The 22,841-nt window shown below is 47.8% G+C and overlaps 1 protein-coding gene across 13 annotated transcripts in view; it reads left to right on the top strand.

The window, feature by feature from the left end:
* Window positions 1-22,841, top strand: part of ITSN1 (intersectin 1) — a 248,418-nt gene that overhangs the window by 181,039 nt on the left and 44,538 nt on the right. For 9 of the 13 annotated variants that reach the window (XM_074389318.1, XM_074389317.1, XM_074389319.1 and 6 more), the window contains 2 exons: window positions 617-734; window positions 3,052-3,243. In XM_074389318.1, the coding sequence (XP_074245419.1) occupies window positions 617-734; window positions 3,052-3,243 (310 nt within the window). Of the gene's footprint in view, window positions 1-616; window positions 735-3,051; window positions 3,244-3,605; window positions 5,112-22,841 lie in introns of those variants that run through there. The other 4 variants (XM_074389324.1, XM_074389322.1, XM_074389325.1 and 1 more) reach the window with 1 other exon arrangement.

Below are 22,841 nucleotides of genomic sequence, written 5' to 3'. Positions count from 1 at the left end.
TCTTGCATCTAAGGATGTAAATTACCCATAAAGGAGAGTACAGACACATGAGTGCATCTTGGCTTGCCACTAATTGCCTGTGTCCTTGGGGCTGTCACTCAACTTTTCATTTGGAAATTAGAATAATAATAGTATTATTATAATAATCCTTCTGGAATTGTGTGCATAAATGCACAGGGCCTGGCTTACAAAAAGTACTCAGTTGAGTATTGATGGCCATTATTATTATTATTATTATTATATTATTATTCCTAAAACCCATATACAGTGTTGGCATTAACCATGATGTTTACATTACCTGAAATAAACAGCTGAGTGCTGGCATTACATGAGCAGAATTTCCTATCCTAGACAATCCATGGCATATCCCGATTTTGTGATCCACACAGTCTAGAGCACGCAAAAGCATTCTGGGCTTTGCTGACCAATGACTGCCACAGTTTGAATTTTAGCTGTGGTGTTTTACATCTGTGACCTAGTAATCCGTAGATTTTACTGTTAGTGTCATTTGTTTTTCAGTTATATGTGAGCTTCACATAAGTGCTTTGTTACAAAGTGAAATCTATTACAAAAGATGAACCTTTAAAAATGTTTGATATAATTATTTTCTTACTAGGCCCGTGGGAAAAAGCGCCAAATAGGCTGGTTCCCAGCTAATTATGTAAAACTTCTAAGCCCTGGGACGAGCAAAATCACTCCAACAGAGCCACCTAAGTCAACAGCATTAGCAGCAGGTAAGGCATTTCCAGTGTCTAACTGGAAAATGGTCTGCATGTCACTTGAGTTTTTCCACTTGATTTTCTCTTTAAATATCTTAGGTTGTTTTTCACATGTGCTTTAAAGCACTTCTTGTACTTGCTTGGACTGACACCAACTAATGTGATATGGAATATGTCTTTCGAAAGGACCAAATATCTAAGTGGCTTTTCTGTGCTGGATACAACAGAACCCTTGTTGGAATGCTCTTCCTGCAGGAGTCATGAATGCTGTGGCATTAAGGCCAGATTTTCCTCTTGATTTCCTTCCAGCCATTTAAATTGGGGTTTAGGCTAGGGGGTGAGGCCACAGAAAGTGACACCCAAAAATAAATGGCTGGGGTCTCAGTAGGTCAGGAGATGGAGCTGGGGACCTCGGGGGTTGGGGGCTGTGATGTGACTAAAATAGCTCCCCTGTGACATTCACTATGGGCAGAGAGGGACTTCTCTGGGTGGGCAGGATATTATGCGCACTTTCCTGGAGGACTGGAAAAGAACAGAGCACAGCAGTCGGCCTAGTAGGCTATTTTCTGAATGAAGGAACCAAGTTAGATGCTTCAGTAAGATCTGAGAGAGGTGAGGTCGGGGAGCAGATTTCTGCATTAGGTCTTCAAACCATTCTTGGTTGGCTTTTGTAGAAAGCGTAGAATTTTTGTTTCAATACCTTATGGTTTAATGTCTGTGTTATATGTACCCGGTGAGATAAGATTGAAACCTGGCAGACTTCTCAAGCAACTAAGGGATGGGCAAACTTTGTGATGAGCCCCAGTCCCCACTGGGCCTCTTTGCTTGAGCTGTGGCCTCGTGCAGGCTGAGGAGTTTGGTTCTCACAGGGTCTGCTGTCCCCCGGGGAGATGTGTCAGTACCCTCCACTTCGTGTACAGCTCCTTCCTCAGGACATGTGAAATCATTTGCTGAAATGATTGAATTTGCTGGAGAATTTGAAAAGCCTAAACCTATATATATAGGTTGGTTAAGAAAGATTAATAGGGACTGTGACCTGATGGTGCAGACTCATCTGAAGTAGAAGTGCCAAAGAATGAGAACCATTTTACCTCCAGAGGCTTGAGAGAAAACCGGCAAAGTAAAATTGTTCTTGAGGGTGGAGATTTCTTTCAAGACATCATTTTGAGATGCAAAGATATAGCAGAACAGTCTTTTAAAACATTGGTTTTAGGCCGGGTGTGGTGTCTTGTACCTGTAATCCCAGTACTTTAGGAGGTCGAGGCGGACAGATCTCTTGAGGCCAGTAGTTCCAAACCAGCCTGGCCAAAATGTTGAAACCCCATTTCTACTAAAAATGCAAAAATTAGTCAAGTGTGTTGGCTCATGCCTGTAATCCCAGCTACTTGAGAGGGCAAGGCAGGAGAATCACTTGAACCCCGGAAGCGGAGGTTGCAGTGAGCCGAGATCACACCACTGCACTCCAGCCTGGGCAACAGAGCAAGGCTGTGTCTCAAATAAATTTAAAAAAACACTGGTTTTCATTTTCACTAAGATTTGGAATTCTTGGAGGTCAGAGATAATTTGACCTAATAAATTACCTTCCACTTTAAACCAAAAAAGAAAGATGATATAGTAAATTCCCCATGATACACAGCTATCCTGTGCAGCGGAAGATGGGATGGGGTTATAGGCCAGACTGTCTGGAGTCAGCAGTAGAAAGGAGTTCCACTGCACTCAAAACGGAAGCCCTCAATTAGCACTGTACATTTTCTGCTGACAAGTAAACATGAAAAAGAGGATGATATTATAAAAACTAAAGACTTGGCCAGGCGTGGTAGCTCATGTCTATAATCCCAGCACTTTGGGAGGCCAAGGCAGGCAGATCACGAGGTCAGGAGATTGAAACCATCCTGGCTAACATATCAAACCACATTTCTACTAAAAATACAAAAAATTAACTGGGCTTGGTGGCATGTGCCTATAGTCCCAGCTACTCGGGAGGCTGAGGCAGGAGAATCACTTAAATCGTGGGAGGCGGAGGTTGCAGTGAGCCAAGGTTGCGCTGCTGCACTCCAGCCTAGACGACTGAGCAAGGCTCTGTCTCAAAAAAAAAAAAAAAAAAAAAAAAAAGCTAAAGGCTTAGTGTGAACGTTTTGCTGTTGTCTTGGTTTTTAATTCTTTGTCTTCCTCTATTGCCCACACTGTAAAAGCCTGATAGAACAGTTCCACCTACTGTCATCCTTTTCTGAAAGGATAGAAATAGTAGCTGGGAATGTTGAATGGCTGCGTGGTGCCTGTTGCGCTTTCTCCGGCAAGTGTGCTGCCACTCACCCAGCCCTGTCTCCTGCAGTGTGCCAGGTGATTGGGATGTATGACTACATCGCGCAGAATGACGACGAGCTGGCCTTCAACAAGGGCCAGATCATCAATGTCCTTAACAAGGAGGACCCCGACTGGTGGAAAGGAGAAGTCAATGGACAAGTGGGGCTCTTCCCATCCAATTATGTGAAGCTGACCACAGACACGGACCCAAGCCAGCAATGTAAGTGCCCTGGTGGCTCTGTTGCCTCGCCTCTCTGGTATCTTCCGGTAAAACATGCAGCATTGCTCTGATTCTGCTGAGCTTTGTTTGCAGAACTTAAAGCTAGACCATTGCTGCATTCGCAATCGTCTCTTTGAAGACCTTCTGTAATGCAAGAGTTTATCTTGTGGGTTTTTTTTTTCTTTAATTTTCATTCCTTCTGTAGCATGTCCCCTCCCTCCCCTCCCTCCTTTTTCCTTTTTTTTTTTTTTTTTTTTAAATCATTTTGGCACCATGCTGTTTACATGCCTGACTCATTTTCCTAGCTTGAATTTTGCTCATTGTTTTGTTTTGCTTATGTGTTGTTTTCCTCCTTTTTCTAGGAATCATATGTTGTCCATCCCCCCCTCAGGCTTGAAAGTCCTCAAAGAGACCCACTATCCCATATCACTGCCCAGAGGGATGATGGGAGATGCAGCCTTGATCATGTGACTTCCAGCATGATCACCTACTGCCTTCTGAGTAGAAGAACTCACTGCAGAGCAGTTTACCTCATTTTACCTTAGTTGCATGTGATCGCAATGTTTGAGTTATTACTTGCAGAGATAGGAGCAAAAATTACAAAAACACACAGGGTAGTGGGTCCTTTTGTGGCTTTCCTAGTTACTCAAATTGACTTTCCCCCACCTTTGCACAGGTGCTTTCAATAGTTTTAAAATTATTTTTAAATATATATTTTAGCCTTTTAATAAACAAAATAAATGACTTCTTTGCTATTTTGGTTTTGCAAAAAGACCCACTATCAAGGAATGCTGCATGTGCTATTAAAAATTGTTCCAAATGTCCATAAATCTGAGACTTGATGTATTTTTTTTATTTTGTCCAGTGTTACCAACTAAACTGTGTAGTTTGGGGCTTTTCCCCCTTACTATAGAAGTGCAGAGGAGTTCAGTATCTCTGTTTTAAAGACATATAGAATGAGCCCAATTAAAGCGAAGGTGTTTGTGCTTGTTTGTGTGTATCAGTTGTACCTTGTTGAGCATGTAATACATCCTGTACATAAGAAATTAGTTCTTTCCATGGCAAAGCTATTACCTTGTACGATGCTCTAATCATATTGCATTTAAGTTTATTTTGCACAGTGACCTTGTAGCCACATGAGAAAGCACTCTGTTTTTGTTTGGTCTCAGATTTATCTGGTTGAGTTGGTGTTTTGTTTGGGGTTTTTAATTTTGCGTGTTTGCATAGCATAAAATCAGTAGACAACGCCGTTGAGGTCGTTACGATCGACGGCATCCACAATCTCTTTTTAGTCTCTGTTACAGGAAGTTTTATTCCAATTATTTTTCATGGAATGACCTATTTTGAACAAGTAATTTTCTTGACAAGAAAGAATGTATAGAAGTCTCCTTGCAATTAATTTCCAATGTTTACATTTTTTAACTAGACTGTGGAATTTCTACAGATTAATATGAAATGGAGCTCATGGTCTGTTTGTGTGTTGGATATGCTGTAGCCGAAGCCCTGTTTGTCTTTTAAACACTAGCTGGAAGCTCTCAATAAAAATGCCTGCTGCTCACAGCGCAGAAAATGGGGTAGGGGGAGCCTCAAGCACAATCTAGCTATCCTCCTAAAGACTGTGTAACACGCACTCCCCTCGCGTTTGCCCGGCGCTCTCGGGAGACTGCACTGGCGGTCGTGTAGAGGTTCTCCCTTCACACGGTGCAGAGAGCGAGGACCGCTCCTCCTCGTTCGGTTGCGCTTCAGTATTTTCACGGATATGAATGTAAAATATATAAATATATAAACCTGCGGCTTTAACAACTGTAATACAACCTTTTGAATTAGTTACGTGTATAGATAATTAAATTCTTCATATAAAAGTTAGACGGAAATGTCTCTGTGTTCTTGATGTTGGAAGCTGGCAGTGGTGGTGAGGAACCAAGCAGACTAGATGTCAGCAGTGGCCTGCTGCCCCGTGTCAATCGTGTGTGCTTTGAAATACAGACATACTCAGAGGCTCACGAGTCTTTGTTGAGCAGTCTCCCTCTCCCCTTGCTCTCCACCCTCCCTGATCAATATGCAAATGATCATTCCTTATAATACAAGTTTCAAAGCATTGAACTCTACCACCCAGTTTAGTCGTTAACTGTCTCACCAGGCTTTTGATGTAAGTTGTTGACACATTGAGGGTGTGTGATTCAGCTCAGGGTACAAACTTATTTGTCCAAAAGATGTATCATACTGTACTGGTGAACACCCCCAAAAATACGTGGGTAAAGACAGAACCTTGCACATGTCCCACACTGTTGTCTGGGATCAGCTTTCGCCTGGCACACTTGGCAGAAATACACCAGCTTACACATTGATGCTACATTGTTTGCTGCAATGACTGCATGCTTGATTCCATCCTCATGAACTTCACTTACTGGAGCTCTCCTGCCATTCTGTGGAAAAGTGGTTTCCTTCATCAATTCAGCAGATATTTTGGGGGGATGTCTACCATGTGTTGGGTGCCCCATTGGCTTCTGGGAGGAACGTGGCACTCCATGGAAACAGGATCTCTGTCTTCATGGAGTTCATAGTTTCATGGGAGGAACAAACAGAAAACCAAACTCCTGCAATCCACATACATATACACGGTATGTGTGTGACAAGGTGACAAGTTCTGCATGAGAAGTTTGGATGGCAGGCACCACTGAGCAGACTGGCGGGGCCCAGGGAGGGCGGCCGCAGGGAAAGGATCAGAGAACATTGTGGTGGGAGTGGGGAGAGTGCTGTTTGAGCTGAGCCCTGAGGAGTAAGGCGCCAGCTGGAGCGAGGGAAGAGGCATGGCTATTGTAGATGGATGGAGCTGTCAGGAATGCCAAGGCCCAGAGGTGGGTGGAGAGATCCTTCTCACTGTCCCCCAGGCCACCCCCTTTGCAAGCAACGGTTGAGTCTGCAAGCCCCATCTCTTCCCCAGGACCCCTTCAGCTGTGTAAGCCAGTGTTGGTTGTCCAGTCTTGAGTTTGGCTGGAAGGGATGCAGTTGTCAAGGTGGGTACTACTCCATAACATTCCACCTCATTCACTCAGAGGCCTCGCGCCCTCACTGTGCGCCGTTCCTCTATGCTTGCTTCCGGCTTTGCGAAGCTGACACAGGTTGTTCCCCAGGAAGCTGCGCTTTTCCCTCACACATCATTCCGTTTGCATTTGGTTTTAGAGTATCCATTGGACCCCATGATTCTCAGCCAGTGGGAGTGCTGCTGGTACTCATGGGTTGAGTCAGGGATGCTGCTCATCATCCTACAGGACAGTCCCCCACAACAGAGAATGATCTGGCCCCAGCTGTCGCCAGAGCTGAGGTTGCGAAGTGCAAGTCTCACCCCAGTGGCCACTGTGGTTAATGTTCACCTGGTTATTCACCACCAGAAAGGCTGCTCCAGAAACTCCTGTGAATAAATTTAATCACTTAATAAGCTCATATATCTGTAGCATCAAAAGTATCTCAAAACCTTGGTTTTATATTTCAGAATCTTATTCTTTTTTATTATCTCCCGTACTCTGCTCTTTGGTACTAGATTAAACTAGTCATATTCACAGAGAATCTGGTCAACAAAAAATTGAGTACAAGGGAAAGAAAACATCTTTCTTCTAATAAATTAGTGAAGGGATACTAGGTATCTCCTTTGGCCCCAGAGTCTAAAGGTGTCAGGTTTTGGTTTATTTGTTGTTCTTTAGCTATTTGTTTTTTATTCTTATTTTTTGAGACAGAGTCTCGCTGTCACCAGGCTGGAGTGCAGTGGTGCGATCTCAGCTCACTGCAACCTCCACCTCCCAGGTTCAAGTGATTTTCCTGCCTCAGCCTCCTGAGTAGCTGGGATTATAGGCATGTACCACCACGTCCGGCTAATTTTTGTATTTTTGGTAGAGACAGGTTTCACCATGTTGGCCAGGCTGGTCTGGAATTTCTGACCTCAGGTGTTCTGCCCGCCTCCCAAAGTGCTGGGATTACAGGCGTGACCCACCATGCCCGGCCTAATTTTTGCATTTTTAGTAGAGATGGGGTTTCGCCATGTTGGCCAGGCTGGTCTTGAACTCCTGATCTCAGGTGATCCACCCACCTTTTCCTCCCAAAGTGCTGGGATTACAGGCATGAGCCACCATGCCTAGCCTGTTTTGTTTCTTTTTAACTGATTATTAAATCATTTAATTTCATATTGGTCTATGTAAATATATTTGCAAGTGAACTTTGGTACTTTGCTGCAATGGCATTAGACAAGATGGGGTTCGAACGAGATTGTCCTCATTATGCACTTACAGATCACTCTCCTCTGGCAGGCTGCCTCTCCACACTGCAGAGCAGGGCTTGCAGAGTTGGGGAGTGTGGTGGTTGGGCTCCCCAAGTGGCCCAGGCCTCAGACTGCCTCTGTAGAAAAGGGCATCTGGGGCCAGGCACAGTGGCTCACACTTGTAATCCCAGTACTTTGGGAGGGTGAGGCAGTGGGTCACCTAAAGTTAGGAGTTTGAGACCAGCCTGGCCAACATGGTGAAACCCCGTCTCTACTAAAAATCCAAAAATTAGCCCAGAGTGATGGTGGGCATCTGTAATCCCAGCTACTCGGGAGGCTGAGGCAGGAGAATCACTTGAACCCAGGAGGCGGAGGTTGCAGTGAGCCAAGATCGTTACACTGCACCCCAGCCTGGGTAACAGCGAGACTTTCTTTCAAAAAAAAAAAAAGAGGCATCTGGGAGAAGCTGATCTAAAGCAGTAACGCAGCCCTGTGTTAAGTCACAAAATACCACACCATTACATGCATGGTAGAAACTGGTATCTGTCCTGTTCCTGGAAGGAAACCCGGGCAGACCTAGGCCACCATAGCAAATAGCAATGATTGAGTTATCTATGCCTTCATTGATGCCATCAGAAGAAAACCTAACACTAGCTTCGGAAAACCCTCCAAATACTAGATTTAACCATATGAAATTGTCAATTCTTACCTATAAAAACAGCAATCTGTATGATTCAAACTAGTATAATGTATCATCACATGGCACATGGTAGGTTAGGTTAAAAAAAAACAACCTATTGAGTGAGTGAGTGAAATAAAGTAGCACTATATGAGTGAGTGAGTGAAATAAAGTAGCCCTATAGAAAACACTAGTCTCAGCTTACGACACATTCCACATCACCCACAAGACCATGCTGTCTCTCTAGTTTCCTTTTCCTTTAGATGTGAGCTTCCCAAAAGCAACAGTGCCCTTGAAGGGGCTGCTCCTGGAGTCTTGCTCATTTGTTCTAAGAAGGAGGTTGAGGACCAGGGACCATTATCTGGGCCACGTCTCTACTCCAGCACAGAGCAGGGGCAGCACCCACCCAGGTAACAGTTGGGGAACGGGCACAGGAAATCACAGTCCTGCTTCATTAATCCTATTCATTGTCTTTAGTTCCAAAAATACCCAAGATAATATGGAAACGGCATTGGATGCCAATGGTCCCAAAAATGCAAGGAAAAATAGCTCCTTTGAAATGCCTGGTGTTTTGGGTTTGGTAGGATAGGGAAACATGATGCAGTCCAAGATCACAGGAGTCTTATGTGAATGGTTCGCTTCAGCCAGAGTTCTCTGGGGCCCTTCTTTGAGAAAACCCCACATAGGAAAATCCAGGCTTCCAAAGTGTGTCCTGATGTCTAGATAGCTATTCCCTTTCAGAGGGTTCCATAGCCTCTTAGGAAAAGTCTATTCTTTAAAGTAAATGCCTCCCCAGGCATTTTTAAGTTGTGTGACCTGATTCACAAAAATGTTTTTTTTTTAATAAAAAGTGAGCACCTGGCCTGGGCATGGTGGCTTACGCCTGTAATCCCAGCACTTTGAGAGGCTGAGGCGGGTAGATTGCCTGAGGTCAGGAGTTAGAGACCAGCCTGACCAACATGGAGAAACCCTGTCTCTACTAAAAATACAAAATTAGCTGGGCATGGTGGTGCATGCCTGTAATCCCAGCTACTTGGGAGGCTGAGGCAGGAGAATTGCTTGAATCTGGGAAGCGGAGGTTGCAGTGAGCCAAGATCGTACCATTGCACTCCAGCCTGGGCAACAAGAGTGAAACTCTGTCTCAAAAAAAAGAAAAATAAAAGAGCATCAGCTGTAAGATATATATATATACACACACACACACAGTGTCCATGCACATTGCTGTTGGGCATACTACCTCTTAGAAGCAGCCAGCTACCATGTTACTGTTTTATGATGTCGTGTGTGTGTGTGTGTGTGTGTGTGTGTGTGTGTGTATGTAAGAGAGAGGGGGCAGTGAGCAGCAACTTTCAGGTAACTTAAATGCCTTCATCTGTAGCTTAGTAACAGTAAGCCAAATGGTGAGTTCAGGGTACAGCCAGAAGACAGATAGATAGATACTGTTCTATAGAAGATCCTGGCAGAGGCTGCCAGCTGCTATTTCCAATCTGCTTGGCACATCGCTTCTGACTGATGTTGCAAGCCTCAAAAGAAACGTTCCTTATTTTGACGCAGCCTATCATGTCTTTAAGAGCTGAACAGTTCCTTCTCTTGTTACAGTTTCTCTGAACTCTGACCCAGGAGAGAGGAGAACACTTTTGATCTGCCATTTTTCATCAAGAAAGCTGTTTCCCTTAGTGAGGAGAAACCCCCGATGCCCCTGCTTTCCCCTCATGTTTCCCATGCTGTCCTCTCCCCTTCTGATACCTGTCACCACACACTCTTGCACGCTGACCCACTGCGTTGCTTCCCAGGCCCTACCCAGAAAGTGGGGAAAAGCCTGGGCTGGGGGTGGAGTGCAGAGCTATGCTCTGAGGATTATTCAGTGAAGTCTGTATCTTAGAGAACACTGAGCACAAGGCCGGCACCTGGAGCTGAGGGCACTGAGGGTCTTGGGAAACAGTGATGTTCTCAAGTCGGCTTTTCTTTTTTTTTTCTTTTTAAGACAGAGTCTCACTCCGTTGCCCTGCAACCTCCGCCTCCCCGGTTCAAGCAATTCTTCCTCAGCCTCCCGAGTAGCTGGGATTACGGGCACGGACAACCACACCTGGCGGATTTTTGTATTTTTAGAAGAGACAGGGTTTCACCAGGTTGACCAGGCTAGTCTCGAACTCCTGACCTCATGATTCGCCTGTGCTGCAATTACAGGCCTGAGCCACCACGTCCGGCCCTCAAGTCAGCTTTTCAAAGTCTCTAGCAAATCCTTGTTCTAGGTGTACCATTTGATGCACAGATATATGCACACGTGTCCACAGCTCCAGAGCTCCCACCTCCACAGAACCAGTGGCTACATCTTTGGAAAGATGGGGAAGGGGCCCCTCTTCCCTCATGCGATTCCCTCACTGCTGGGGTTGCCATGGGAGTTTGGAGCCATTGGTAAGGATTCCAACACATTTTCAACCCGCAAGCTCAATGCTGACCCACCTCAGCCCTTTGTCTTTCTCGCCTCCACTGGGGGAGTTTGCCAAAGGCTCAGGCTTGCCTAAGACACCCTCAGTCTGAGCCAAACGTAAGAACATATGTTGCTGTAGCTTTTCAATTTTCATTCCTTGCCTCCGGAAAAACATGGAGCTGTATATAACAACACGGCTTCTCTGCAAGTTCAGCCTAATACCTTACTCCATTCCTCTCATAATTTTGCAACATTCTGTTTTCCTGTAAACCACTTTCCTATAGGAAGACAGTGATTCAGAGGGGGCATCAACATAACTGCATCCGGGGACCTTATGGAGGCTAAGCAGCAATCCATGATGGTGGCTCAGAGCACGAGTTCAAATCCCAGCTCTGCCGCTTACTAGTGGTGTGATCTTGGATGAGTTCTGTAATTGCTTCAGTTTCCTCATTTACATATGGAGAGATAATGATGACATCTAGTAGAGAATAATAGCTTTGTTGCTCTTGCTTTTATTGGAGAGAAAGGCATTTGTGCCTGGTCAGTGAGCATCACGAGATCCAATCAAGTGGCTTATTTCATTAAACCAAAACAGCAGGTAGGTTATGTGCATTTTTAAGACATTTTAGAGGCCGGGCCTGGTGACTCACACCTGTAATCCTAGCACTTTGGGAGGCCAAGGCAGGTAGATCATGAGGTCAAGAGATCGAGACCATCCTGGCCAACGTGGTGAAACCCCCGTTTCTACTAAAAATACAAAAATTAGCTGGGCGTGGTGGCACACACCTGTAGTCCCAGCTACTTGGGAAGCTGAGCCAGGAGAATCACTTGAACCCGGGAGGCGGAGGTTGCAGTGAGCCAAGATGGAGCCACTGCACTCCAGCCTGGCGGCAGTGGGGGAAACCATCTACAAAAAAAAAAAAAAAAAAAAGACTTTTTAAACATGGATTTTATAGATTAGGAATTTCAGAGAAAAAAAATTGGACAGCTTCCCTAAAAACTTTCAGATGTCTCATTGCAAGACTGGCCCCACCAATCTGTGCACAAACCCTGGCCCCCCTGCTCCGTTAGCAGGAGGTCCACCGGTGGAAGCAAGTGGCTTTTTAAACACCTTCACTGCTCTCCTCAAATGCGCAGAGACGTTCTCTGGACGAAAGACCAGAGCCTACTCAGCCGACTCTTGGTTGATGTGGACAAGCTGCCTGTGTTTCACACGGTCGACGGTGGGGAGGCCACCAGGGAAAATGGAATGTGCAGGGCTTTTAAATGTCACGTCTGGACTGTGTTGGCAGGCCCATGCAGCGCTCCACAATAAACCTGTCACAAATGCATTGAGTCACTGGGTCCTTTATTTCTCATCACGGCATTCTGTGGCCTTGTGTTCTCTTGCCAGCAAAGAATGGAACGTTCAGCCCCCTAGATATGCCGGCTGCTGGATTTTTAAAGCCATCATCCAGCTTAGATAAGGGACATGGGCTGCCGGGGGGTGCTGCCCCCCGATGCCGTTTCCAGACCAACTGCCCCCGGCATGCTTAACTCCCTCCCTGCCCACCGCGTGCACCCCGAGATGCCTCTCAAGATCCAGACCCCGCGGTTCCGCTCTGTTTGTCAGGCCTCCAGCAGAGGGGACCAGGCCAGGGATGCCTCTTTCCTCTCTGCAGCGTTACCTTGGAGTCCTGAGGCCCCGTGCCAAAGCCCCACACGGCCGAATCCTCAGTAACAGCCTCCACTGACTTGGAATCCAGTAGGATGCCTTGCTCCATCCCATCCTCTAGGGATAGAAGTACATCCGCCGGTCCTCTCTGCCTCCCCTTCCCTCCTGCATCCTGTCTTCCTTCCCCGTCTCCTGCTGTGTGGCCTGGGAGCCCAGGAGGGGCCCAGCCCACTCTGTTTCCCTCTCCCACTGCCTCCTGAGAGTTGTGGCCGAGGTATATGGAACCAGCCTGGTGATGGGGCCGTGCTCAGCAGAATACAAGCTGAGGAGATGCCTGGAGTTTTCAGGAGCAGCCAACGAGCAGCAGAGAACTGAGTGGTGGTTCCAGCTAGTGAAGGATAAGGTGGCACAGAGTGTGACTGGGGGCCAGGAAGGCCCTCTGAAGAGGTGACACGGGGATGGAGGCCTGGTTGCAGAGGAGGCACGTGCAAAGATCAATGGGAGGAGCTTTCTCAGCCCAAGGGACAGCAAGTGCAAAGGCCAGGGCTGAAGGAGCTGCTCTGCCCCTCGCAGAAGGAGGGCTGAGTTTTCCACCTGGTCTGGCTGCACCCACTCTCTCCTTCCAGCTTCCCCCACACTACAGGCAGAGAGCTATTCTAAAAGCATTGCTTCTTCTGCTTAAAATCATCTAGGGGGTGGGGCAGGTGCATTGGCTCATACCTGTAATCCCAGCACTTTGGGAACCCAAGGCAGAGGATCATGAGGTCAGGAGTTCAAGATCAGCCTGGCCAATATGGTGAAATTCTGGCTCTACTAAAAATACAAAAATCAGCCAGGCGTGATGGTGTGCATCTGTAGTTCCAGCTACTCAGGAGGCTGAGGCAGAAGAATTGCTTGAACCCAGGAGGCGGAGGTTGCAGTGAGCTGAGATTGTGCCATTGCACTCTAGCCTGGGTAATGGAGCAAGAAAATCATCCAGGGGCTTCCCAGTCCTCCACGATAAAAGACCCAAATCTACTTGGTCTTCAAGCCCTGCCTGATCTTCCCTTTTCTCCAGCCCTCTTGCCTTCCCTCTCCTCATTGATTCCTATTTGTGCTGAATTTTAGCACGGCTCTGTTGTCACCTCCTTGAGAACGCCTTCCCTAACCCATGCACTCTTCCTGTGCTTGCAGAGGGGAACCTGGACTGGCTGGTAACAGCTGCTCTCCAAGAGTCCGCTCAGTGTTCTTTCTCTGCCACCTTTGAATCATCGTTCTGACCCGTCATGAAAGTCAGGCTTTTGTGGCCCCCAGGGCTTTCCAAATGGGCCTGTTGCAAACACCTCCTTTGACCGCCCCCCCCCAAACCACTTTATGGAAAGATCCATTTTCATCATGGAAGTCCCTCCGCAGAGAGAGCCAGAACCCACACCTGGGGCCCACTGTGGCCTCCTGGGCCCATGTCAGCAGGAAGTGATGGGGGTGCAGGCAGGCAGTGTGGGCAAGGAGCTCCCCCAGCCTCAGAGACTGCATGACTCAACCCCTCGACTACTTCCCAGGGCTCTTATGTGCCCACCTGTCCAATAGGGAGGCGGTGCTTGGGTCCAGGGACTTCCTTCATCATCTAGCCCCACTCTGCTGTCCAGTCTTACCAACCCAGAACCTTCCCTCCATTGTGTCAGCCTCCACCACCACCCCAGGATTCTTGAGTCTCATTAAAGCCACAGGTATGCCCCAGCTGCAGATGCCTTTGCCCCACCTCCCTGCCTCTCCTGCCCACCTGCCTTCACCTCTCCTGATTTCTCTGCCACCTCTCCTGCTCCATTAGCTTGTAACAACTCAGCTCTTTCCTGAATTCCTTATCACACAGAAAGATGACTAAATAGAAAGGCTGATACGATAATACACAGATACTCTTACCTCCCCAGTTAGACTGTGAGCTCCGTGGAGGCAGGGCCCAAATCTTGTGGTTTGTTACATCCCCATTAAAACCTCCATGGTAACAACACTAATGAGCAGCGATAGTTCCTTTCCTTGCAGAGCTGACTTACTGCAGGGCTCCCAGCCTCCCCCTGATTACAAAGCAGAGGGCAGGGCCCACCTCCCACACGCGCATACCCCCCTGGTGCCTCACTTGCCAGCTGCTCAGGAAGCGCCGTGGCAGACAGTCCTGGGTTGCCCTTCTACCTGCCTGTTCCACAGGCTTGGTCCTTCCTCCCCAGCTAGGCTGCGCGAGGCAGGACACATCAGTGTTCATGCTCTCTGCTGCATGTTGCCTGGAACCCAACACAAAACCTGTGCTTGGCTTTCCCTCCCCAGGAGGAAAGGGTATGGCAGACGGGGCGGCATTGTTTACAAAATAAATTCTCATGAAGAGACCCTGAAACCAGAAGTGAGCTTATGAAGCGTAAGGATTGCTCTTCATCGTTCCTATAACCGTCTTCAGTGTTGTCTGTTTATGTATGTACTTGCTTTTCTGTCTCCCCCACCAGAACGGAAGCCCCACAAGAGCGGGGCCCCTGCGGATCTATGCAGCCGCTGTGAATAAGCAGGAAATATCATGGCTGAGGTTGCCTCTTGAGTCTCTACAGGATCAGTTTGCTGAGTTAGGAGAGACCAGCCCCAGGGAACAGGCTGTGTGTGGGTAGACCCTTCTGAAGAAAGTTCCATTGAGATGAGTTCACCTGCCCCTCTAGACAGTTCAGAGCTGGTCTGGCCTCCAGAGCTTCCCGTGGGCTGGGGCTGTCCAGGGACAGGTCAGCCAAGGGTCATTTTCAGAGAAGGCCTGGTTGCCTTGACCTAGACTGGCCACTGCCAGCCCCCGCCGGCCCTGGGTTCCAAGGACAGGCACATCCTCTCAGCCTGATCTTGCAGGAATCTACTGAGAGAGAAAAGCGTATCGCCCACCCTCAGGCCTGCCCTTTGAAAAGCTGGTGGTTTCCTCATGATTCCATTTCCTGACGTATCACCAGCAAAGATTTGCTTCTTGATGGGGAAGGTCACCATACATCTCTGGGATCTGCTGTTCCATTCATAAAATGAGGGCATTGAGCAGAGAGAGTGGTCTTTGAAGCCACAGCCCTAGGGCTGGAGGTGAGTGGTGGCAGTGTGGCCTGAGGTGCAGCTTCAGGGGGCCCCAAGAGCAGAGTGTCAGATGGTCTCTGGCTCATCACCGATGGCCTCAGAGAGATGGTGTTCTGTGGTTACAGCCATCAAGCCTCTTGAATGATGGCTTGAGTGGCCTGCCATGGGCTGGGTTCAGCTCCACAGTTGTGGCAGCTTTCATGCTCTCTGGGCCTGGACAGATCAATTTCCAAATTCTGCTCCCTTTCGTGCCAGGTGTCTTAATTTCCAGGCCATCTTTCCTCTGATCTCCTGGCTGCACATTGGAACCACGTGGGAGCTTTGCAGGCAGCAGGTGCCTGGGCCCCACTCTACCCAGTCTAGTTTAGTTGGTCAGCAGGGACACTGAGATTTTAAAAAACTCCTTGAGTGACCCTAGTGTGTGGCCAGATTCCAGGGCCACAGCCCCAACCATGCCACACACAGCTGGCACACTGATCCCCTGAAATCCAGCCAAGACCTTCCCAGCTCTGCAGCCAGAGCCTCCTCGACTGAACTTGCCCACCAGTTAGGGCTGCACCGTGCCGTCAGATTCACATGTTGGGGCCCTGACTCCCAGGATATCTGAATGTGACTTTGTTTGTAGATAAATTCTTTAAAGAGGTGCTGAAGTGAACATGAGGCTGTTAGGGTGAGCTCTGATTCCATCTGATGGGTGCCCTTAATAAGAAGGGAAATATGGACACACATTCGCTGAAGATTTGCATACACAGAGGACAGACCCTGCCAAGGAGAGAGCCCACGGGAGGAACCAGCCTTGATCTTGGACTTTGTCACCTTGATCTTGGACCTTGTATCTTTAGAACTGTGAGAAAATACATGTTTTAGTTGCTGGGTCTGTGGTCTTTGTTTTGGCCGCCTGAGCAGACTGAGCGAGAAGGAAGAGGTCTCAGGGAAGAGCATTGAGCTCTGGGGTCAGACTCCTGCCATTTATCAACTGACTTACCCTCCCCGTGCCTCAGTTTTCTCGTCTGCTCAATGGGGGATAACAACAGTGTAGCTACCACATAGGATTCCTGGTGAGGATTCAATGAGTTCGCACATGCGCAGCACCCAGCATTGTGAGTTCGAGTGGCATTCCACATTAACGCCCATGACTTGCCATCACACAGAGCCTGCTTCCCTCCTCCGCAGCTGCTCCCAGGTCTCCACACCCCGACTCTGAATTCTATTTACTCCCATTCTTCCTCCCTCCATTTGAATTCCTCACCATTGCATGTCCCCACCCCTCTCTATATATAAAATATATTTAGCCTGCTGAAGTCCAACTCAGATTCCTCCTCCTCTGCTAAATATTTTCAAATCCCTCTTACCAAATGACAGGCCCCTTGAATAAGACCTAGTATTTGGCCAGGCACAGCAGTTCACACCTGTAGTCCTAGCATTTTGGGAGGCCAAGACAGGCTGATCACCTAAGGTTAGGAATTCGAGACCAGCCTGGCCAACATGGTGAAACCCTGATTCCACTAAAAATACAAAAAGCAGCTGGGCATGGTAGCATGTGCCTGTGGTCTCAGCTACTCAGGATGCTGAGACAGGAGAATTACTTGAACTTAGGAGGTGGAAGTTGCAGTGAGCTGAGATTGTGCCACTGCACGCTAGCCTGGGCAACAGAGTGAGACTCTGTCTACCAAAAAAAAAAAAAAAAAAAAATCTAGTATTTGGCTGGGCACAAGCGCAATGGCTCACGTCCATAATCCCAACACTTTGGGAGGCCAAGGCAGATGGATCACTTGAGGCTAGGAGTTTGAGACCAGCCTGGCTAACATAGTGAAACCCCATCTCTATTAAAAATACAAAAATTAGCCGGGCCTGGTGGTGCATGCCTGTAATCCCAGCTACTCGGAAGGCTGAGGCAGGAGAATTGCTTGATCCGGAGGTGGAGGCTGCAGTGAGCCAAGATCGTGCCACTGCACTCCAGCTTGAGCAACAGAACAAGACTCTGTCTCAAAAAAAAAAAAAAAAAAAAGAAGACCTAGTGTTTGATAGCACAGCAGAGGAACTATAGTCAATAGTAATTTAATTGTACATTTAAAAATAACTAAAAGATTGTAATTGGATTATTTGTAACACAAAGGATAAATGCTTCAGAGGACAGATACCCCCTTCTCCATGATGTGATTATTATGCATTGCATACCTATATCAAAATAGCTCACGTGCCCCATAAATATATACACCTACGATGTACCCACAAAAATTAAAAATAAAAATAAAAAAACAGCAGACTCCTCCTTCATATTCCAGTAACAATGTATTTGTACTTTCATTATAACAAATCAATCTGCCTTTGTACCCAAAAAGTTATTAACAGGAGCTACTCAGGACACCTAGAATACTACAGGAGAGGGCACAGTGGGAGACGTCAGTCAGGAAGAAAGAAAACCCAGGCTGGGACATAAAAGGGACCTGGAATGAGCTGAAGCATGCATACCATGGGGAGGTAACGCTATGCCAGGAATTCCAGTGCCCATTATAAGGCCATGAAATGATAGGCCCTTTCACTCCCTGAAATGTGCATATTTGTGGAAAATTAAGAGATGATTTATCCCTGAGAAGAATTTTATCTTCATCACTCCTCAGCAATCACTGAACTGCCTGGCAACCCATGTGGACTGGATTCCCCTCCTCGGAAGAAAACAAAGCTTATTTGGAATTACGTGGTCACATTTAAGCTTCTGGGTTACATCTGAGTGGAAGCCTCCCGAGGATTCACCTACGTGGGGCATGGTGGGTCACCAGGACAGGCTGAGGTGGGATGCCTGAGCTCTGCTGGACCCACGAGGGTCTCTGGTGCCAACGAGGACATTCCTTCCCCTCCCACCTCTGTGCCCACTGGCTTCTCCAGACCCCCATAAAAATCACATCTTGAGGATTTGCAAGTCCACGGTCTCAAGGACTTATAACCGCTTCTGGTGATGCCCTTTGCGAAGTGCCTGCAACCCAGCAAGGATCCAATTTGGCCCAGATTGCTAGATCCAAGTCTAGCAACCAGCAGGCTCCCAAAGGACAAGGACCTGGCCTGCCTCCCTCTCAGAACCCCAGGGCCGAGCGTGGCTGCTGGTTCACGGCAAGAGTACACAACTTCGTGGCTTGGATAACGCTGGGGTTTCAGACATCAGCTGCAGGAAAAGGGACAGAGTGTTTGGCCAGAGAACTTTCTTCACGTCATAGCCACGTGGCTTCATCTGCTTTTCCTACATGATAGGCCGCCCCACACCTACAGGAGAGGCCCCGGACATTGAAGGGAGTGCAGTTAGATTGATTTTCCCACAAGAATCCAGTGCAGCCCTCAGGAGCATGGGCTCACCTGGAAGGAGAGACTCAGGCCGTGGGGAGAAGCCTGCAGTATAGATGAGACCTCCAGGAGCCCAAGTAGCAGAGATCCTGCTGATTCAGGGCCATTTAGCCAGAGGATTTGGGCTGAGCGTCCCCAGAGACGCTGGTAGACCCTTTCCCTTAGAGATGAAAGCCATCTCCCGAGCTTGCTTATTGCTCTCTCCTGGTCCTCCCGCATGTTGTTTCTGAACTCTTATTCCGGCATCACCATCCCTGTCACCCCATCATCTGGCTCTTCCCTCCTTCCCACCTATCTCCCGCAGTGTCTCTGCGCTGACCTGGCGCCTGGGTGAAGGCTTGCTCTTGATGGTTCCTATACTCGTTTATATATGGCCTTGACCTCCCAGCCATTTGGAGACCCAGCCTCAGGCGGGACCCTTGAGGAAGCCTCCCCTCAGCATGAATTGCTCCTTTCTGAGGTCCTACTGTCTCCACCATCAGCATAGCCCACGGGATCTCTCTCTCTCTCTCTTTTTTTTTTTTGAGACAGAGTCTCACCCTGTCACCCAGGCTGGAGTGCAGTGGTGTGATCTTGGCTCACTGCAACTTCCACCTCTTAGGTTCAATGGATTCTCCTGCCTCAGCCTTCCAAGTAGCTGGTATTGCAGGCACTCACCACCACACTCAGCTAATTTTTGTATTTTTAGTAGAGACGAGGTTTCACCATGTTGACCAGGCTGATCTGGAACGCCTGACCTGAAGTGGTCCACCTGCTTCAGCCTCCCAAAGTGCTGCCTGTGCCTAGCCTGGGCTCTTCTTTTAACGCTTGCTGTTTAATTTCTTTTTTTTTTTTCTCTCATTTCTGTCTTTCTTTCTTTTTTTTTTTTTTGAGACGGATTCTTGCTGTTGCCCAGGCTGGAGTGCAGTGGCGTGATCAGAGCTCACTGCAGCCTCCACCTCCTGGGCTCAGGTAATCCTCCTGCCTCAGCCTCCTGAGTAGCTGGGACTATAGGCACGTACCACCATGCATGGCTAATTTTGAAATTTTTTGTAGCTATGGAGTCTCACTATGTTGCCCAGGCTGGCCATAAACTCCTGGGCTCAAGAAATCCACCCACCTCTGCCTTCCAAAGTACTGAGATTACAGGCATAAGCCACCAAGCCCAGCTGCTTGCTATTAATATTTTAAATTAAATTTTCCTATTGCATCTCCCCCAAGGTTGTGAGTTTCCTTGAGGACAAGGACAGTATCTTGCTTATTTCTGTGTCTCTTGGACTTCAGAGGAACTTAATACTTATTTATGGAACAGCTTATTATATATTTTGGCCCCTTTCATACAGGAACAAGGTCTGTGTATTTGCTTTGCTCAATGGGCAACTTGCTGTGGGGGCTGGCTTGGTTTTCAACATTCTGCTCCTTGCTGGGAAAGGTACAATAATTGGAGGTACGGAGAGGGGTGAGGTGCACTTTTTACCCTAAATGCTCTGTAGCCCTTGAAATTTTATAATCAGCATGTGTTTCTGTATTGCTTCTGCAATAAAACAAGTTCTTGAAATAATGCTGTTCATATGAATATCAGTTGAGGGAAGCAAGATGACCTTTTATTGATAAGATTTTTTCCCCCATGCTTTTCTCCAGGGCCTAGACTCAAAAAATCCTTCCAGAGGCCATCACATGTCTCTCCATTTCGTAAATGTGTCTAACTACACAGCATTCTAAGGGATGGCACATAGATTAGGAATTTTATGTGGGCTGTAATGGGGGATTATTTGTAACCGCCTCAAGTCATTTGCAATATTATTTCAGCTGTGTGTGGATTTCAGTTAGTTTTGAGAATCCCTCCGTCACACTGAGATGTTCATGGAAAACCATTTGCTGTGCTTTCTCCTCTCGTTTTTCCCTGGGAAAGGGGGCCAGAAACCATATTTATCTCAGGACCCAAAGGAGAGAACGGCCACGTCCCTCCGCCCCTAAAGAAAACGCTTTTATTTGAAATGTCTTTTCCATTTACCCTGCTTTGAATAACGGAATTTTAAAACTCACTTGTTTTTCTAAATATTAAATTTTCAAAGGAGGTTATTATTGAGTTCAAAGTGCCTATTTCAAGTCTTTAATTGTTCTCTTGGTCTGGCATTCACCAGCAAGAAGTTTTAAAACAGCCTCCCGTGGGTCAATTTGATGGCTACCAAGATGATTCCAAGCCAACATCGTTGGCACATAATGTAGAGAAGAATCCCCACAAAACCTTTGCTTTTCATTGCGTTCTGCAGAGGCCATCGGGGCCATCCCCCTGTCTTCAGGCAGGCTGGTAGGTGGACCTGCAAGGGGGGGAATTTGGGGTGCAAGCAGCCCAGACTTGCCCAATGCTTCCCCTGACCTCCAAGCTCCATCAGCTCTGACTTGGGCCTTGCAAAATGTTTGGGCCAGAGGCCAATGCTACCTGGATCCGGAGGCCACACAGTAGCTCCTCCAGCTTGTCCCCAGCTGGCCCCGGACTCCTAGGAATCTTGGACAAATGACCCAATTGTTTTTTCTTTTTTTGAGACACGGTCTTGCTCTGATGCCTAGCTGGAGTGCAGTGGCACGATCTTGGCTCACTCACTGCAACCTCCACCTCCCAGGTTCAAGTGATTCTCCTGTCTCAGCCTCTTGAGTAGGTGGGATTACAGGTGCCTGCCACCATGCCCAGCTAATTTTTTCTATTTTTAGTAGAGATGGGGTTTCACCATGTTGGTCAGGCTAGTCTCAAACCCCTGACCTCAGATGATCCGCCCGCCTGGGTCTTCCAGAGTGCTGGGATTCCAGCTGTGAGCCACCATGCCCGGCCAGGTGGCCCAAATTTGCCCTGAAGCTTCTGCTGTTGCTCTGGCTCTGAGCTTCTTCACAACCTACACCGTGAAAAACTTGAAGACACAGAAGAACCTCTGAAACCCAAAGCCAGCCACGACCTTTCCTCATAGATCCTTTCTTCTGATTCCTCATCATTCGATGCATGTCTGCTGGCCCCTCGTACCTCCGTGCTGCAGCCCGTAACTCTGGTCGGGTTGTCAGTTTCAAGTAATGCCAGTGTTTCTTAACAGGGTGCACCTCTGTTGGCATTTGGGGTGGGCAGTTCTGTGTCCTGCATGTTGTGGATCATTCAGCAGTCCTGACCAGCCTGCTATATTCCACTGTGACAAGAACACTTTCAGCCCTGGGGCTGGAGTGGGGTGCAGTACAACCCTCAAACCTCACCACATTGAGGTCGGCCTTGGGGACAGTACCGATCTCAACATGGTGGGGAGCAGTACCACCTTCAGCGGAGGGTGGGGCAATACCACCCCCTGTTGAGGACCACTGGACCCTAAGGTTCTTAGCTGTACCCCAGAAGGCAGGAGCCTCTCCTGCTCAGTCCTGAATCCCCAGCACCTTGAGTGGTTTGTGCTAGACTCACAGTAGGACATCAGTAAATATTTGCCCAATGAATGATTGAAATCTATGAACAGTCTTGAAGTGGGCCTGTGACCCCGATAAAAGTGTGCCCTAAATGTGTGTGTTGTACACGTGTATTTGCTGCAGCCAAGAACCCATAACATCCCTCAGATTCTTCAAGGGAACTGTGGGGCATTCTCAAAGGGACATTTGGAAAACTGGCCCAATCAGTGGCCACTACTGGCCTGATGTTTGTGTGGCGGCAAATGTCACTGCCCTGTGTTTGTGCAGTGACTTTTAGAGCTAATGCTCTGTGCCAATATTGTAATCTCCCCGCAGAAGGGAACGTCCTGACCGCTCCAGGGGCTTTGCTTCAGTGAGAGGGCATCCAAGTTGCCTAATGCAAGGGCTGCATTCAGCCGTTTCACAAGGAATGGCCTGAGGCCTGGGTCCTTTCACTCACTCACAGGAGAGTGGGGGAAAAAGAGGGCAGGAACAAGATATGTTTCCCCTCAAACTCAAGTGTTTCTTGGGTGACCTTTCCAATAAAAGTCAAAGAACTCAGAAACATCACTCAGCTTCCCACAAAACCAAGCTCACACAGCATACAGCTGTACTGAATGAGGGAGCCCCGTGGCCCGCCTCCTTCCTGAGCGTTCATTGTTGGCGCAGCTGTTTCAATAAAAGACAATCTATGCCCTGAGACAGGAAAAACAGTTGGGTCAAACCTGCGGCTGAGCAGAGGGTGGTGAAAGCTCAGACACACCTGTAACCCTGTGCAAAGGCGCGA

This window comes from Saimiri boliviensis, chromosome 18 (assembly GCF_048565385.1).
Source record: "Saimiri boliviensis isolate mSaiBol1 chromosome 18, mSaiBol1.pri, whole genome shotgun sequence".
Taxonomy (NCBI): domain Eukaryota; kingdom Metazoa; phylum Chordata; class Mammalia; order Primates; family Cebidae; genus Saimiri; species Saimiri boliviensis.
The sequence above is the reverse complement of the archived record's forward strand: the minus strand, read 5'-3'. Positions and strand labels throughout refer to the sequence as shown.